Source organism: Sinocyclocheilus rhinocerous, unplaced genomic scaffold (genome assembly GCF_001515625.1).
Source record: "Sinocyclocheilus rhinocerous isolate Xijiao unplaced genomic scaffold, SAMN03320098_v1.1 scaffold662, whole genome shotgun sequence".
Classification (NCBI taxonomy): domain Eukaryota; kingdom Metazoa; phylum Chordata; class Actinopteri; order Cypriniformes; family Cyprinidae; genus Sinocyclocheilus; species Sinocyclocheilus rhinocerous.
In genome coordinates, this window is record NW_015639782.1 from 3,605,521 (window position 1) to 3,619,004 (window position 13,484).

The 13,484-nt window shown below is 39.6% G+C and overlaps 1 protein-coding gene across 1 annotated transcript in view; it reads right to left on the reverse strand.

The window, feature by feature from the left end:
* LOC107752066 (glutamate receptor 1-like) overlaps positions 1-11,603 on the reverse strand; it is a 40,186-nt gene extending 28,583 nt beyond the window's left edge. The window contains exons 1-3 of the mRNA XM_016567917.1: positions 11,571-11,603; positions 9,159-9,479; positions 8,863-8,997 (exon numbers count right to left, since the gene is read on the reverse strand). Of these exons, the coding sequence (XP_016423403.1) occupies positions 8,863-8,997; positions 9,159-9,240 (217 nt within the window). The 5' untranslated portion in view covers positions 9,241-9,479; positions 11,571-11,603. The remainder of the gene's footprint in view (positions 1-8,862; positions 8,998-9,158; positions 9,480-11,570) is intronic.
* Between the last annotated feature and the right edge of the window lie 1,881 nt (positions 11,604-13,484).

Consider the following 13,484-nt stretch of genomic DNA (forward strand, 5'->3'; position numbering starts at 1 on the left):
CACACACATGTTAGTGGGGATTGGAATCATAAGGATTCTGGTTCCGATTCCATTTTGATTCTTTTAGTACTTCTGAGGAAGCAATAGAAATAGAAGGATGTGCTATCAATTTATTATTTCATCATTAAAATTCAGATGGTAAGCTTACAGTTTAGCTAAAATAAATTCAGACCACTGAATATCAGTGCTACACTCTATTAAAGTGTTTTTGTGCAGTTTTGCATCCATATCATTGGAAGAATCCAAAGGTTTATGGTTATGCTTATGCAATTGAATGTCATGAAAATGACTTGTGGAATGAGTTAATGCAACATAGTTCTTTGATAATTTGTCAGTGTGTGGAATTCATTTAATTCATTTAAATTTGCTGCTTAAACATTTCTTATTATTATCAATGTTGTGCTGCTTAATATGTTGTGGACCATTTCTGTCAATTGACTTTCCTTCAAACATCATTCACCCATGCAGTTGATTAAAATATGGTTATTTTTAATTTCCTGCATATTGGTCAATGTTGAGTTAAAAGCCATATATTGTAAAAATGTACAATGGTATTACATAGTAATATTTTCATCTAGTGAGCATATCTAAATGAGCACACAAAAAGGCTACAATACATTTGTTCAGTTTTGTTTATTTAATTGCATAGAAACCTATCATCAGATTAATTAGGTTTAATTAACGGTTTCATTTTCTGAGTGTAGTTTTCTTTTTCTTTTCTTTTTTTTTTGATTTTCAACTCTACACCTGAGCCAGATCTTCCATATCACAAAACATTTTTCTAACATGGATAATACAGCCTATGATTACATCTCCACAAGCACTAAAACCTACAGTGATTAGAATGAAAAAACCCTTCTCAAATTCTCTACGGTGATGTCAGCCAAGACAGACGCACGTGTCCTCATTAAGACAGGAAGCTCAGGCTATATGGGGCATCCTCCTAATGAAGCATAATTGGACTGCTTCCACTATTTAACATGGCACTATATGAAGGTATGGGGACAGCAGAGTCTCTTGCACTAGATAACAATGTCAAGTTAACATTGTCTCATACTGATTTTATTCTTCAGTCTGTTACACCGATTCTTGTATTTGTCATTTCCAGCTAGAAAATCAAAAGCTTCCCTTAGTGTTTTACCACTTTTAAATTCTTTGTTGTAGTTTTATTTAAAAAAAAAAAAAAGCACGGTAACAGTTGTCATGTTTTTGAGGAAGACAAGACAGATGTGAGCAGACGTGATGCTCTCTTTGTCTCTCATTAATGTAAAGGACTGTGCGAGACAAGAGAGTCTCTGTTCATCTCTCAGACTGAACATGACAGCTCTTTGCTTTGCCTCGTTGAGAAGTACATCCCTCGCTGGATCCTTTCTCACAGCTCTCAAAAAACAAACAAACAACAGCTACAGTGAACCAGAGATACAAAGCCACCATATATTTAAATCCACCACGCGTTAGACACAGTCACCTCCCTATTATTGTTGTGAATGACCAAAATGTATGAAACTGCATTGGATTTCCCAAGCTGCTACTGTTCAGAGCTGCCATGGGATGTCATGAAAGGCTGGTGTTTTTATTCATGTTTTTTTTTCAGGGCAAGTCACAAATGACAGTTTGAGATTGAGATCCGGACCAGCATTGGTTCCATATAAATCACAAATCATTTATCATAAATTAATAGACACTACGTTCAAAAGTTTGAGGTTGGTACGATTTTTTTGTTGTTGTTTTTGAAAGAATTCCCTTATGCTCACCAAGGCTGCATGTATTTGACTGAAAATACAGTAAATACATTATTATTAATATTTGTGAAGCATTATCACAGTTTAAAATCACTGTTTTCTGTAGTAATATATTTTAAAATGTACTTTATTCCTGTGATAGCAAAGCTGAATTTTCAGCATCATTACTCCAGTCTTTAGTGACACATGATCCTTCATAAATCATGCTGATTTGCTGCGCAAGAAACATTTCTTATTATTATCAATGTTTAAAACAGTTACTCTGCTCACTATTTTTGTGAAAACCGTAATCATAAAGTCAGTTTTTTTTCTCCATATGGGACTGTTAAGATACAAACTGCATAGGCAACATAAAAGCTGACAAGGTGCGTTTACACAATTTCAGTGCCATGCGACTGAAGAAATGTGTCAACTACTAGATTCTGCTGAACAAGGGTAGACAGTACATTGATTATAATGAAAGTGATTTAATGGCTAACTGTAGGTTGTTTACGGTTGCCAAGCAACAGCACAACCTGTAATACAGAATTCGACTGATGTGCAGTCACAGGTGCGCAGCGGCTTCGAGTGTGGCTCATCCAATCAGAATCTATAGTGTTTATTTTGTGATTTTTGATTGATTGTTCAGACCTTTTCTGCAAAGGAAATTAAAGGGGTCATATGATGCGATTTCAATTTTTCCTTTCTCTTTACATCACGCGCGCGCACAGGCGCTCGTTGCACACACGGCATCACAATATGGCAAGGGGCGTAACATTTCCGTCACACGCTTGAGGTATTCGGCAGCGTCATATGACCCCTTTAAGGGACTGATGTCCTGCTTTAGAGAATCGCATCCAGATCATTTATTCATTGTTGCTCCGGGAGATGTGGTGATTGAGGGTGATCCCTCCCACCCCTTCCAGCCTCCTGTTACACAAAAACTCAACACCCCAGAGCAGGGGTAGGCAAGTTCGGTCCTATAGAGCCGCAGTCCTGCAGAGTTCAGCTCCCAGAGCAAACTCCCCCAACACACACAATCCTAGAAATCCTATACCGTGCTGCCTGTACGCATTTCTCTGTGACTGTTCAACATGCAGAAAGACTCGCTGCAGAGGGTTATTATTTTCTTCTCAGTGCAAAACACTGAAAGACATTTCAGGCTTATGACAGAAACCGCTGCTGCTTTCTGAGCAATCACAAGAGCAATCACATCAACTACATATTGTGAAACACCTAATAAAGGAAAACCCACGCACATACTACTCTTCAACAGTAGCAGAGCATAAAAACAAATAAACAAACAAAAAACAGATGTTTAATTTAGAGCGTTATATTATGAGACTTCACTCAGGGCAGATCAAATCAGTGCAGATCAAATTATAGCACCAGTAAATAAGCCCGATTCAGTTCTTTGTCTTTAAACATGCTAATATTCTTCTGGCCTGAAGGCTTTCTTTCTTGGAGATCTATGAAAGCATACTCTCCCATAGATCTTTAAATGGGCTCTTTAGTCTTTGCATGCAGGAATAGGTGAACATCTCGTATTGATTGAGTCTTTGCATGGGGTCTGGTTATTGATCAGCTCTAATTCTGCTCACGGATCAAATAAAGGAATCTACTATTAACTGTGAGGACTTCAAATGTCAGAGAGACGGTTGGGGGTCATTGAATAAATTGCATTCCACCTTTATACAGACACATTCTTCTGAAATTGAAAGCGAAAATGTGTCTATTCCAGGAAACTGGGAGAGTGAATTAAAAAAACTCTTAATAAAACTATTAATCATGTGTTTACTTACCATCAGGCATCTGATTAATATTACTCTCTACATATAGAGGATATCTAAATTTACTTAAGCTTAAAGTAATAAGAGCTACCATCCAACCGGTGAAAACACAGACTGCAGCAGAAATTAAATCAAACGTGGCTTTGGGAAATCAATAGTTATTGTATTCAACTGACACTGTATTTCATATATTAATGAACAATAGTAGCACACACAAACTTAAAACCCACAAAAGATAGTCTTAGCCCTCAGGTTCTGTTGAGATTGATTCTGATTCTATCCAGAAACCTTAATTATTTATCATTAAAACATTTTTTTAATAAGTTCCTCTTACAAAATCAAATCCCAGTAGGCAAAATTTTTAACTTTATCCCGCTGTTTTACCACAAAGTAAATGTGTGCTTTTCAGAAATGTTGGAGAATGTTGGTAACCAAACAATCACTTCAAAACATCTTGTATACTTAATAGAAGAAAAAAATTAATACAGGTTTGGAACGACATGAGGGTGTCACAGTTATGGACTTTTGTTTGTGTTCCTTTTCTCCTGCCTTAGTCTTCCTTTGACCTAGTTTTCCTGAGTTACACTGATTAGTTAATTTGGTTCTCATTTGTCTATTAGTACTTGAGTCCTGTGTTCTCCCCTGGGGCCCGTTCTTCGTACGTCGCTTATTACATCCGAGATCAAATGACACATCCAAGATGATATCATCGCGCTAATTCGGTTCTTCGAACGCACCTGTTGTTGATGATTAGTATGGCTACATTATCTGTATAGCATGTGTAAGACTCGAATAAAATTATGAAGTAATAATTTTATGATGAATAAATCTTTCAGCGAGTAAAACGGGCTGTGTCTATAGTATTAAAGACTACACACCATTATTATATTATCTTTAAATTAATTTTTAAATGATTTTAAATTATTGTCCCTGGATCAGTAGGATACTCTTGTAATAAAGTAGCGGTGGTAGCGGACAGATTTTAAGTATCAGTTCTGCTTAAAAAGATGCAATCTAATCCTGTTTACATTAAATAAGCCTGCTCCCGAGCAGGTTTAAGCTTACGGACCTGTTGCTATGACAGCAACTCCGGGATGAGCTTCGAAGAACCAAACTATCCAAGATCATGCCAAATCGTCAACAAACAAATCCAGCTAACTGAGTTAGCGACATACGAAGAACGGCCCCTGGGCTTAAATGTCTGAAACAGGTGTCATTAAGCCTGCTCCCGAGCAGGTTTAAGCTTACGGACCTGTTGCTATGACAGCAACTCATGAGCTTCGAAGAACCAAATAATCCAAGATCATGCCAAATCGTCAACAATCAAATCCAGCTAACTGAGTTAGCAACGTATGAAGAACGGGCCCCTGGTTCTTGTTCTGCTATTTGTTGTTGTGTCGATGTGTTGCTACCCCGTACTCTTGGATTTTTCGCCTTCCTTAGAGAGACCGTAACACAATAACCGAACCTCAAATTGAGTATCAAAATAGCGGCGTTTTTCTTTCTCTTTTGTTTTTGTTTCTCCCCTCTCCCGGTCCAGCCGTCATCCCGCTGCATGTAGCAAATGCCTGAGCCCACCGCAGACGGAGAGCCTGAGTCTGCTGCGACACATGAGCCAGCGCGCATACCCGCTACTGAACCTATCATTGCCCCGGAGCCTGGGCCTCAAGACCGGTCTGACCAGTTGCGTGAGCCGGCAACATCGCCTGTCCTCGAGGGAGTACTGGTGGAGATCAAGGTCTTGGAGGGAAGCCCCGCCCACACTCCCGCCGCAGAGGGTGAGCTGCAGCTGGCCTCTGGGATGTATTATGAGGAACTAATGGACATTTTTCAAATTGACTTAATATACTGGTTTGGGGAGGTTATACCCAGTTCTCATGTGTCTCCACTGGTTCCGCCCAGCTCCTGTACTCCGGTGTTCCCACCCAGCCTCCCTCTCCCGCCTCCTCTTCAAAAACCAGTCAGTTCCTCAGCCCCATCTCCGCTGGTGCCTGTTCAGTCCCTCAGCTCACCCTCAGTCAGCGCCATCTGGGCGCTCTGATCCGCCTCGGGACTTCCAGTCTCCAGCTCCGCCTTGGCGTGAGGATCCCATGTCTCCGCCTCCAGCCTCTGAGCCCTGGACTCCACCTCGGTCCTTCGACCCATCGGCTCCGCCTTGGCTCCAAGCTCCCTCGTTTCCTCTGTGACCCGTCTTCCCACCAGCTCCACCGGGCTCCCTTGTCCCTCCGGCTCCGCCTTGGTCAGTTGTCGACCTGCCTGCACCTGCGGCTTCGGCTAGCTCCTCCTTCCCCCCGGCTCCGCCTTCATCCTCGGTCCCACCGCCTCAGCCTCTGGCCTCAGGATTTCCGGTTCCTCCTCAGATGCTCATCACCGCGGCTCTTTTGTCTATGATGCTCTTGTGCTTCTGCCTCATTTCTTTAATTGGTGTCATTGTTCATGTTAATCAACACCTGAGTTGCGTGTGAATTGGTATTTCCCTGATCTCTCTGATAATGAGTGCTGTAGTTCTGCTGATTGTTTTAGAACTAGAACTGCTCACATCTTCCTTCCTCTGTTGGACTGCTTTTGTTCCGGGAGGGGGCGAACTGTCACAGTTATGGACTTTTGATTGTGTTCCTGTACCTAGTTTTCCTGAGTTGCCCTGATTAATTAATTTGGTTCCACCGGTGTTTATTAATTATCTCATTTGTCTATTAGTACTTAAGTCCTGTGTTCTCCCCTGGTTCTTGTTCTGCTATTTGTTGTGGTATCAATGTGTTGCTACCCCGTACTCTTGGATTGACTATGAGACTGTGGATTATTATATTAAAGACTTTCTTGTGGATTATTCTTCCTCGTCTTCTTCGCCTTCCTTAGAGAGACCTTAACAGAGGGTGAGCAAGTAATAACAAAATTTTCATTTTTGAGTGAACTCTCCCTTTATCTAACATGAACTATTAGCAATATATTTTACAGGTTTTTTAACCTGTTACTATTTTAACCTGTAACGTTCATGTTAGTTCACAGTGCATTACCAAATGTTAAAGGATAAAAATGTATTTGTATTGAAGAATTGTTTATTGTTAGTTAACCAATGTAGTTAAACAATGATAACAAACTAAACCTTATTGTAAAGTGTAACCTATTATTAACATTAGCTATTAAAATGGCCTTGAGGTCTCTGAGACCCCAAACAGAACATGAGGGTTCAGTGCGCTCTTATTACGCTTTCCAATTATCAATAAAAATATGCTTTCCTAGGTGCCACAGCACTTCTTATTTAATCAACCTATGCCCCAGAACAATCCTGCCCTCTTTTTTCTGTGTACTCAACCCCCTCTGGTAAACCCCGGCAGGTGCTGATGGGGAAGGTTTGCTCTAAGGATTGAGCCCACACAGAAGGGGAGCAGCTGAGGGTAAGTTTCCTCAGGCGTCTCCGGACACACATTCAGTCCCTGGCACAAGAGGCCATTCAGCATTACACCGAGTCGGGGCCTTCACAGCACTTCTCTCACAGCTCACTGCGCGGGGGCTGCCCATTCACTACGCAATAGATCAGGATGGGAGCACAGAGCGATAAAAGAGACCTTCGATTATTCTGGACAAACTGCTGCTGCGTTTAAATATGACTGAGCTTCATAATGGGTCAGTGAATAACACATGCCTTATCTTAAGGGAAAAAAGGAAGATGGTGTGGAAAAAGTGGAAGAACATCATTGACTAATGAGCATGTTGAATTTTCCACCTGAGGGAACACCATGAAATTCATAGAGGGACTGATTTATCTCTTCACGCCATTTAAAATCCCACCGCACACCTCCTGCTCGGACAGAATCAGTGAATGGAGTTTAATTACACTGTTGGGAAACCTCTGCATTAGTATTTGGAACTGCATCATTATATCTGTTCATAAGGCCATTTCGTAATTGTTTTCATTCCATCTAATTGTTTTTTTCTCAAGACCAGAGACAAGGCATGAAGTGCTGATGGATGATTGGTCTGTCTTGACACACATTGAATGCATGCAAGGAGGATAAGGTGGGAAGGTCTATGCATAGCTCAAAATTCACATCAAGAAAATAAATATTGGTTGCTCGGGGGAGATGAATGCTTAGATTTAATGTGCATTTCTTTGATGTGCTCTCAGTAGTATTACAGAACAAAGAATATTTAAAACATGCTACAGAACTGAAAGATGATTTTCATACTCGAGTGTCTAGTTTGTGTCATATTTTGAAAAAAAAAAATAAAAAATCACTCTCTATATTCTGATGCTTTCGTGAGAAAAATAAACAGAGAAAGAGTCTGATAGAGCAGTGTTTCCCAACCTTTTTTCTCCCACAAGTAAGGCTCAAGAATCCCCTCATCACATTAAACAATAAACATAATCAATAATGGAAGTATTGGAAAAAATACTGGAAACATTTCTAGGTGCAAATATGAAAAACCTTAACAAAAAAAGAGCCAACAGTGAATTTATTTATGAAATGTCAAAATTCTGTTTTATATATTTAGCAAAGCAAAAATCAAAATCTTCCCAAGTAGCCCTTGTTGGGAATTAATGACACAAAGACTAAAAAAACCCAGATATTTCACATCCCCTGTCTATAACCTCACTATATTGCTGCTGTTAGACATCTACATGAGGCTAAAGAGCTTTAAAGTAATTGATTAATCAATTCATAGGCTATTAATGCTTGTTTTCTTGAACAGCGCTTTGATCCTGCATGTGTTCTGTACAACGGAAGCTATTACACGTTGAGCGTTTTGAGACTAGAAACACAAATATCTTACAGGCTACTAAATCATAAAATGATCTGTCACCCCAAATAATTGACCGACAACCCAAAACTATTACGCAAAAATCGTTACTAATTCAAAAGAATCAGTATTTTGAGCATAATATAAGCGTTTCGTGATGTACCAGAGACAAAGAGCGCGCGTCCATCATGACGCATAAGTGAGATTATTTGCACGCACGGCAGTGAAACGAAATTGACAAAAAACGACGTACACAAATGTGTTTAACTTGATAATTAGGTTATTGCACAACGACAGGCGTATTCCAGGCGTAACGCGCATTCAGCGTAATACGCATTTTTGCGTCTGAACCCTGCACTTTCTGCACTTGTGAACCACATATCACTAGTATATTCAAAACGCGCCACATCAAATATATTAGGCTCTAATACAAATAAGATCAATTTCATCTCCGCGAGGTATGCGCAACAGGGAGACAAAAACTTTCACATCCACACTTCTTTTTAATCATTCTGCCATCAAAGCAACAGATATACATGAACAGCAGCTGCAGTGCTTTGATATTCACCACAGACACTTATCTCTACACTGTAAAGACAGGTTGTACTCACAAGCATATGTCATGGAGAAGCTATTCCCCATTTTGACCATATCCACTTGAGGTACCAGTTTAGGGATATCCTGGTGATGCGAGAGCGCAAACCGAAACACTTCATATTCGTGTGATTCGGTTGGGAATAACCCTCCTGTGGGGGAAGAAAAATCCCACAATACATTAAAACAACCTAGGCAGGATTCTGGTAACACAAGTGAAATGACTAAGTCCATAATTATGACTCTTTTCCTATTTTTTTTATTCAAAACGCATCACTCTACACTCCATCCTTCACTTTTGTCATTCACTCACCTATGTTGATATTACTTGGGAAACTGGAACTGAAGCACAATCCCAGAAAACTGGTATAGAGCAGTGTGAGGCTTCGCAGCATATTTCCTTTTGCATTAGCGAAGAAAAAGAAAGCCAAATCCCAAGCATGGGTATGCGCGCGGTGTAGAATACGTCTTCTGGATGCTCTCACACTATCCGCACATCGGCGAGTGAGCAGCGTGAATTACAGGTGCACCTCTTTGCGCGGGCTGCCCTCGCTCGCACTCGCGCCGCGTCCTTGTGTGTTGCGCTCCTAGTCGTTCCTTCAGCACGAGCAGCACTTCCCCTGAGAGTCGCGGGCTCGAGAGAGAGAGAGAGAGAGAGATCGAGAGAGAGAGAGAGAGAGAGAGAGAGACTCCGATAACCTTATTCCACTCCAGCGCAACACCATGTGTGGACTTTCTTCTCACGTTCACAATTAAGCACTTACTCTGTATGACTGAATTACAAAGCAGTCTTTCTCGCGCTCTAACTGTGCGTCTTGTTACGCACAAAGAGTCGATGGCGAATAACATGAGCGAATGCTTTGAAATTATGCTTTAGACCTTCGTCACTTCAAGGTCCTCCACTGTCAAAGACAATAATCGCAGGGCTCTGATATTTCCTTTGGTTTCCTCTCCTGTAATGATGACAAATCTGCTTGTTTTTTTTCTTTTCAACAAAACCTAGGAGTGATTAAAATAATTAACTGTGCTGAATTCCAGCAGTTTCAAGAACTGTATGTTCTTCATTAAAAACAACAGTTGTTGTGGGGACAAATTTAAATAGGAAATATGATGCTAGTTTACATATTGGACATCTCCATAATATATTTTTTATCATATTAACTAAGCCATAATATTTTAACATATAATTTGAAGTCATCTTGCCTTCAAGTTTGCCAAGGCCACCTGGTTGACAACCACTGATTTAGAGTATGGTAGATAAACTTTACTAGCCGACATCAACAGAGAGACCATCTGCTGCATCCCAAACCGAAGACAGCTGCTGTCCAGTTCCCTCATAAGGAAATGAAGGTTTCAGACAGGCTTACAATACTCCATAACATGCCAATACACATGATGGTATAAATTTTGTATATTAAAGGTATAACTAATGTTATATGTAGAATTATTTGAGCATTTCACCTGAAATCCTCCTAATCTGTATGACTCAAGTGTTGTCTGTGTTTGATCGTGTTGCAGGGGATTGCAAGGGAACAGCCTGTAAACAGTGTGTTCAATGTAGGGAACAGTGAACAGTGCATACAGACCGTGTGAATTTGAGCAACTAATCTCATGCAAGAACATTAAGACTACAAAAACATGTAACTGCAATAAAATCAACAACAATTTAATCACTTCCTATACAGTTAGGGTTAATAACGTAAGGCATTTCTGAGAACTGGATGAAAATAAGAACAAAAAAACTATTTGAAACTTAATCTCTATTTTCAAGGCATGCAATTAAGATTTTTAATTATCTTTATCATGAAATCTCTTAAAATCTCTTATCTTCCTTGGTATAGCCACAACATGTGGAGTTAAAATTGTGATAGTTTGTAACACGCAGGCTCAAGCACTGAAACCATCCTTTATAATGTGGCTGGGCAATCTCTACCACTTAGAGCGGCACAGCCGGCTTCGCATCCACTTTGAGCTGAGAGCAATGACAAGATTAGAGCTCTCGGGCTGATTCAGAACAACAGTGGGTTATTTATAATCCACTGCACTTTCAGTGCGATAGAGATTACCTGCTGGCAAACACTGCAGGAAAAAACATGCCAGTCACTGTCGCAGCATCACTACAATCATTCTCAAACCATTCAAGATGCTCATGTTCTCATGGATCCATGTATTATACATCATGCTTCTAGGTTAAGCTATCACATGTCCGAGGCTGCAGTAAAAATATTTTGTAATTTGTCATATTTTGTTGACGAGCAAACCTACCAGGGTTCAGCTCAACCAAGTTTCTGCATCAGCATCAGGTGTTTTAAATGCAAGGTCGGCTTAAATGCTACTCAAGTTACTTTGTCAGGTCTTTTGTGATGTATGTTTCAAACTTGTTTATGAAAAAGGTTGTAAATCCTGCCTTTGACACAATTAGGATTAAGGATAAGCTCATTTATCAGACCCAAGCAATTTCTCTCTTCTGGATAATGGAAAAATTACTTTTCTTTTTAATATTGTCTCACACAAACAGAGGGCCCAATTAGCATATTGTCACTGACAATAGAATTTAAGGGATTAAATTGGTGTGGGGCGAGAAACAAGAGTGCTTCAATTTAACATGCACAGTGCACCAATGCTAAAGCATGATAGATTCAGTATCTGGCTGCTGTGAAACCTTTGAGACTCGAGGAAATCTGGTGAGACTGCAGAAAATGAAAGAGAACGTCTGAGGATTTACCATCATCTGCAAAGTGTGAAAGAGAAGGTATCGTTTAATTAGGATCTGAGTTCAAGAGGAAGGCACACATACTAATGAGTCGAGACAGGGGCGCCGCTAAGGGGGGGAAAGTTAGTACGATTCTAAGGGCCCACGCACTTTTGGGGCCCCTTGAGATCTGTTTTATTAGTAGTAACAGTAGTAGTAGTAATATAATAGAAATTATAAATGTATCTACCAAAAAGTTATAAATAAAACAAAATTTCGGCTTATTTCTGCATTTCCCGCAAAATTATCTCCCCCCCATTCAGTGCATGGTTTCGTCTCGTCCTACGTAGCCTAGAGTCACCGAGTGAGAGATCAGATGGTAAACTGTCAAATTAGAGATGTCTTCGAGTTCGAGGGGAGCAAACCGAGCCGGACGATTTGATCAGTCGGGATACACTGCACGCGAATTTTCTATTTTGCCACACTAAATTTAGCAATAAACACGTTGAAAATAATACAAAATAAACATGTCTGTCAAAACGATCTCAAAGGAGACTTTTATTAAGCAAATCAAGGAGTGAATTACTCATCCACTGTTTAAAAAAAATACTTTAGCTGGGTTTCCACAGGCAGGGTCACAATTATCTACAGTGTATGAAGCTAAAGGTTTTTGGGTTAAGGTTCATAATGTAGAAGATTTTTAACATTGTATGCTGTATGTGAATAGGTAGCTAGCAAACAATGAATACAGCTGTTAAGCTAGTCACATTTAGATGAGTAAGATCATGACTGAGAAATGTTGGATACTGGAAATGCTGCTATGCGGTATCCTATTTATTATTTTAGGATTTTTTTGTTTGCCCCAGTGAAGCATTTCTATTAATATAACTGATTAAGTAGTCAAACTCATTCCATATCAGCAGAATAGTGTGGTACAGAAAGTCTATGTCCATAAAACAGGTTCTGAATGAATTATGTTACTGATACCTAATGGTCAAAAGCAATAGCAAAAGTAATAGATCAATATTATTAAATTGCAGGCAAAGATTTTGAATAGCTAGGTTGGCTTGTACACTATATTGGCAAAAGTATTGGGATACCCCCTTCTAATGAACAGTTTTGTCTACTTTAGTAATTTCCATGAGTACAAATCTGAATGTTTAAGCATATAATGATATTCTAGGGAATTGTGTGCTTCTAATTTTATACCAATAGTTTGAACAGGACCCTTTTCTATTCTAACACGACAATGCCTCTGTGTATAAGGCAAGGTTAAAAAAAAAGATTGATTCAGTCAGTGTGGAAGAACTTGACTGGTCTGCAGAAAGCAAAGTCCTAATCCCAGCTGAACACCTCTGGTGTGACTTTAAATGCAGACCTTGAGCCAAAAACTCATCACCAAACACCAATGACTTGTACATATGCGTACAATAATTTTAGACACTTCCAAAACTGTGGCAACAGAGATGGAAATAAAATTTTTAAATACATGAATGTTTCCATCTTTGATGCCTCAGTTTTGGAAGTGCCCTTTTCTGTTCTAAAGAAGGGGGTGTCCAAATACATTTAGTCATTGGTGTTTGGTGATGAGTTTTTGACTCAAGGTCTGCATCATTTAAAGTCACACCAGAGGTGTTCAAACTGGGATTAGGACTTGGCTTTATGCAGACCAGTCAAGTTCTTCCACACTGACTGAATCAATTTTTTTTACCTTGCCTTATACACAGAGGCATTGTTGTGTTAGAATAGAAAAGGGTCCTGTTCAAACTATTGGTATAAAATTAGAAGCACACAATTCCCTAGAATATCATTATATGCTTAAACATTAAGATTTGTACTCGTGGAAATTACTAAATTAGTCAAACCTGTTCATTAGAAGTGGGTGTCCCAATACTTTGGGCAATATAGTCTATGTTTGGTGTGGTATAGGGGGCCCAACCTCATATT